A 5,885-nucleotide genomic window follows, 5' to 3' on the forward strand; every position below is an offset into this window, starting at 1 on the left:
ACTCATTTCACTTGTTTCCTCAAATATGATATATAGCACATTGGTTGAACATACACCCTAAAATTGTTGTAATTACAAATCAATATGATCCACCAATATCTTTAGCACCTCTGGTTAGATTTTGTTCGATAGCAATTTTCAAGTTTATACTCATTTAATAGATCAGAGAATTATAGTATAAGAAATATTTTTTTTCACGAGATTATGACGACGTTCAAGAGAGTGTAATTTTTAGAAAGATTTCTCAACTTTCAATAACAAGTATATCATATTTATAATTTTATATTTAAGAATTTAAATTACTTATATTTTTTAAGTATATACTGAAATAAAAGCATACAATATTTTTATCAAGTATTAATTTTGTTGAATATTATGTTTTATTATGTTATTAAAATAAAATTTATAAATATAATACAACTTATTGTCTCTTTCTTTCAAATAAATAATAAATATATTGCATATATATACTCATTACTTTTTAATAAAAAATATTATTTCTACTATAACTTTTTATTTACAATATATAATATCCTACAACTTGTCATTCACATAAACTGACATAAAGAATATCATTATATACATAAATAAATTTCAATATAAAAAGTTTAACAATCACATTGAATCTATCCAAAATAGTATTATAACATAATTATAATTACATTAAAGTCATTCCCTATATGAACTAATCCACTAACTTTTATGATCGATGGTTCATGTTTATGGGGAGACTTGCAAGATGATTGCAATGCCTACAACCATTGGATCATTTGAATAATAAATTTCTATATTGATATTAAATATTGTAAATTAGTATGTATTTTTCTAATAAAATGACAAAATGAGAAAAAAACTTACATAAAAAACAAAAATCTTAATAAGATTTTATATTGACATTAAAACATATTCATGGTCTCATATTTATAATATTCTAAAAGGAAAAAGTATGATAATCTTAAATTAATATGTATTTCTCTAATAAATTTAATAAAATGACAAACACAAAAAACTTGCACACAAAACCAAAAATCTTAAATTTACTATTAAATTAAAAAATAATTCTCTATATTGATATTTAAAAATATTTTAGATAATATACAAAACATTCTTTAAAAAAATTATTATAATCTTATTTTTGAAAATATTTAATAAATATTATAAATTAAAATATTATATTATAGTTCTAGTTTTTTTTTAAAGTTTTGTAAGCCTTGTCCCTTTGATTATTACACCTCTTACACCCTTGTCCCTTTGATTATTACACCTCTTAAAACCTGAGTGGACGGTGCAAATAATGAGTGTGCCATAATACTCATCAATTATGTCCAACCAATTAGACTACAACCCTTGTCCTTTTGATTATTACACCTCTTAAAACCTCAGCGGACGGTGCAAATAAGGAGTGTACCATAACACTCATCGATTATGTTTAGTCAATTAGACTACAACCCTTTCTTGACTTTTATTACATTTAGATAAAGCCTCTCCCATATAATTTTAATTTCAAAATCGATTTTTTTCTATCAATAATTAAACCCCTCCAATATAATTTTGTTTTCTAACATGAAATGGAATTTGAGCCTTATGAGTTTGAATTTCATTTTTGAGTGAGGATATTTTCAAAATGTACTTTGAATTTCATGTGGTAGTAATTAAAATGCCCTAAAGAGAAGATGAACATCACTAACTTAACCTTGAAACAAAATAGAAAAGTATTAAATGAAATAGAGTCCTAATTAGAGAGTAGAGAACACTTGTAGACATATGAATTCTATGATACATGTAATAGTAATTAAAATGTCATGAAAGAGAACGAGAAGATAAACACTTAACTTGACCTCCAAGACAAAATAGAAAAGTATTAAATGAAATAGAGCTCCCAATAGAATCTCCCAATCTCTTGAGACAATATAGAATACTGTAGATATGATTTCCACAGTCCATGTGATAGTAAATAGTAATTAAAACATAATGAAAGAGAAGATCAACACCATTAACTTGAACTCTGAAATAAAATAAAAAACAATATATATAATTTCCACTGTCTATATGATAATAAATAATATGACCTCTGAAAGAACATAAAAAACTATTAAATAAAAATAGAACCCTCATGAGACACGACAGACAATCCATGAGACACAACAGACAATCCATATATTATTGTGCATAGCTTCGCATAGAAAATACCATCAAACACGTCTTATCAAATAAAAAATTAATATTATCATATTCAATCCATCAACATGACTCCTTTACAACCGCAGACATCCGAATAAACCAGGCGTATAACTAAACTGTAAAAAATATCTAAAGCAGCCATATACAAGCAGACTATACAAAATTCAGTTGCACAGGCAATTCCTCCAAACTAAGATCTCTATAATGGCAGCAGTATAATTGCACAATATTTCGGCTCTCTCAGATTCTCATCCTTCAGTAAACTTCCGCCTTTGGGACATCAGAATGAAATCTCACCCGGTTTTTCTGCATAGAAAAAATCAAGCAAAACTCAGCCAAAACCTTAACAATTTCAAACTTTCACAACAGGAACAAAAATCAAACTAAACAAAGATAAAAAGCAGGATGTATTACCACAGTTTTCGTGCAGGAACGGCGGGGCGTTTCAAAGCCCTGATTTTGAATCAAATTCGGGCTACAAGACTCAATATTTTTGGGCTCTCCATTGTTAAGGCAGAGGTCCAGAATCTTTGCAGCAGTTTCGGAACTGTTCACGCCTTCCAGAGTCATTCGAGCCAGTTGGGCTTTGCTCAACCTGACTTTAACCCTAATGGACCCATCTTCCCCTCTCATGGGGGACGAATTCCCAGAAACTGCACAAGGAGAAGAACTAGCAGTAAGCCCAGTGATATCAGAGCTGGACCTCCGAGCTAAAAGCATGGCTTCAAGTCTCGACTGGGCGCTCATGTTCCTCCCAGGGCCACGAAAAGCCTCAATTTTGGGCATCTCAAGCAGAAAATAGAGCTGTTTGGTCATAAGCTGTGTGGATCCCTCCAGAGGCCTGGCTCGAACGCCCACATGACGAACAGCATCAGAGAGCAATATAACATGATTTGGGTAGTCTTGCAGAAGCTGATCCACCGTTATGTGGGTCTTAAATTTCAGAACTTCGCCATCCAATTTCATCACTTTCACCTGGCGCCCTGTTCTGGATGATGCAGCCGCGTTACCCATTTCAGATTTCAACACCCAGAAGCAGAAAAAACCAGAGATTTGTGAGTATTCCAGGCGTACCCGGAACAACCCAGGGTGCTGAAATTTATAATATTTGGTTGGATTGAGTAAAAGGTAGCGAAGACTCCGTGAGGAAGACGGCAGTCCAAGGCGGTCCGAAAGTCAGAGAGCCCTAAATACGCATCTAAATCGAATTCGATCTGATTGAAGCGTTTGAGGCCTCAAGTCAAAAGTGGGACACTGAATCTTTCAAAACATATAATATAGATAAGAAAAAATAAAGTACAAACATTTGCAAAGCAATTTAACTTTTCAAGCTGCACAAACTGCACCACAAGATTGCATTTGTTCGCGAGTGCAATTCACGGCCCGATTTGGATGAGTTAACTTTGAATTTAATAGTTTTAAATTAAATATATGTTATGTATTTAACATATATATCTAGAAACTGTAAAAATAAGTTTTGTATTTTAGGTACTAGTTTAGTCCATCCGGTTCACAAAATTCCAAGATCATTTTGGATTATGCAGGGAAGCGTGAAAGGCCAACTGGACGTTTTAAAAGTTCTTAAATTTTTCTGGTCCATCGTTACATCGGACGTGTAATTAATTTTATGTTCTATATTGAATATCACTATTGACTCCTGATTAAATATTAAACTAAATGGTTTTTCAACGTATTTATTCTCTTTAAGAGTCAATCGAGGATTGTTTTTTAATATTCAGGACAGAGTAAAGAAGTCGATAAAATGAAAGATGTTATATCTAAGATGATAATATTGTGGAAGGCAATGAGACTTTAGGGTTCAAAGTTCTTCATTTCAGAAACATTGAGGACCAACATTGAGGACGGAGTAAAGAGGTTCCTTTGGGAATGACTTGAATCACATACACTAAGCTTACACTTTTAGGCTTAAAAGTGTGAAACACTTAGAGTTGTGACATTTTCTAGTCTTAATATGTTGATTAAAGTGTGTGGTCACAATAAGAATACACTTCTAGGCTTAAAAGTGTTAAACACTCAGAGTTGAGTAACATTCTCTACACTTAAAAAAAATAAGAATCTTAATCAAACAAAGAGCTACATATCTTACCTTATCAATTGAATTTTTTACATTTAATTCTATATCCTTGTTAATCCCTTCCTCCTCCTAAACATTATTTATTAATAATTCAACTAATTTATTTTTTCAAAATGTATATATAAAAATATTTATAACTAAGATTCTTAATAAAAACAATTTGAGCTAAATATCTTGACTTATCAATCAAATTCCCTACATTTAAATTTATATTCTTTTTAATTCCTTCTCATTCCTAAAAATTAGTTTTTAATACTTATTTAACTAATTCATCTTTTCAAAATTGATATAAAAATATATTTATCTAAGATTCTTAATTAATCAAAGAGCTAAATATTGTCAAATCAATCAAATTTCCAACATTTAATTTTATATCCTTGTTAATCCCTTCTTATTCCTAAAAATTATTTTATATACTCTTTTGACTAATTTCTTTTTTCAAAATTTATAAAAATATATATTTATGGAAGATTCTATATAGAACAAAAAGCTAAATAACTTGACTTATTGGTCAAATTCCCTACATTTAGTTTTATATACTTGTTAATCTCCTCTTATTCCTAGAAAATATTTATTAATACTTATTTAACTAATTTCTTTTTAAAAAATTATATAAAAATAAATTTTATCTATTTTGTCGATATTAAGAGTATGAGCATAGCTCCACAAGTAATCTTTTCCAATTAGCTTATTAGAGTAAAATACTTAGGGGTATCCATTCCAACAAATTCACATAAGGCACAATGTAAGCCTTGTCTCTTTAATTATCACACCTCTTAAAGCATTATTAGTGGACGGTGCAAGTAAGAAGTATACCATCACATTCATCAATTATGTCCAATCAATTAGATTACAATGCTTTCTTGACTTTTATTACATTTTAGATAAAGCCTCTCCCAAATAATTTTAATTTCAAAATTGACTTTTACCTATCAATAATTAAACCCCTCAAATAGAGTACTTTTTTCTAAAATGAAATGGAATTTGAGCCTCATGAGTTTGAATTTCATTTTGACTTGAGATTTTTTCAAAATGCACTTTGAATTTCATGTGGTAGTAATTAAAATGCCCTAAAGAGGAGATGAACATCACTAACTTAACCTTGAAACAAAATAGAAAAGTATTAAATGAAATAGAGTCTTAATGAGAGAATAGAGAATACTTGTAGACATATGATTTCTACAATACACGTGATAGTAATTAAAATCTCATGAAAGAGAAGATAAAGAACATTAACTTGACCTCCAAAACAAAATAGAGAAGTATTAAATGAAATAGAGCTCCCAATAGAGTCGGAGTCGGAGTCTCGGGAGATGATAGAGAATACTCTAGACATATGATTTCCACAGTCCATGTGATAGTAAATAGTAATTAAACATCATGAAAGAGAAGATCAATAATATTAACTTGACCTCCGAGATAAAATAAAAAAGTATCATACTGTAGACATATAATTTCCATTGTCTATGATAGTAAATAGTAATTAAAAAAGATAGACACCATTAATTTGAGTTCTGACATAAAATAAAAAATTATTAAATAAAATAAAACCCTCATGAGACACCACAGACAATCCATGATATTATAATGCATAGCTGTCAAACATGTC

The 5,885-nt window shown here is 29.7% G+C and overlaps 1 protein-coding gene across 1 annotated transcript; it reads right to left on the reverse strand.

The window, feature by feature from the left end:
- Positions 1-2,201: 2,201 nt before the first annotated feature.
- LOC131063436 (uncharacterized protein At1g66480) lies at positions 2,202-3,744 on the reverse strand. Its single transcript, XM_057997241.2, has 2 exons — positions 2,596-3,744; positions 2,202-2,487 (listed from the first exon to the last, which is right to left on the reverse strand). Exons 1-2 carry the CDS (start codon positions 3,193-3,195, stop codon positions 2,437-2,439), a joined length of 651 nt encoding a protein of 216 aa, XP_057853224.2. The 5' UTR covers positions 3,196-3,744; the 3' UTR covers positions 2,202-2,436.
- Positions 3,745-5,885: the final 2,141 nt, after the last annotated feature.

This window comes from Cryptomeria japonica, chromosome 10 (genome assembly GCF_030272615.1).
Source record: "Cryptomeria japonica chromosome 10, Sugi_1.0, whole genome shotgun sequence".
Taxonomy (NCBI): Eukaryota; Viridiplantae; Streptophyta; class Pinopsida; order Cupressales; family Cupressaceae; genus Cryptomeria; species Cryptomeria japonica.

Coding starts and splice junctions, on each gene's coding strand:
- LOC131063436 (XM_057997241.2), bottom strand. CDS start 3,195: ATGGGTAACGCGGCTGCATCATCCAGAACAGGGCGCCAGGTGAAAGTG. Junction 2,488..2,595: donor GTTCCTGCACGAAAACTGTG/GTAATACATCCT, acceptor TTTTCTATGCAG/AAAAACCGGGTGAGATTTCA.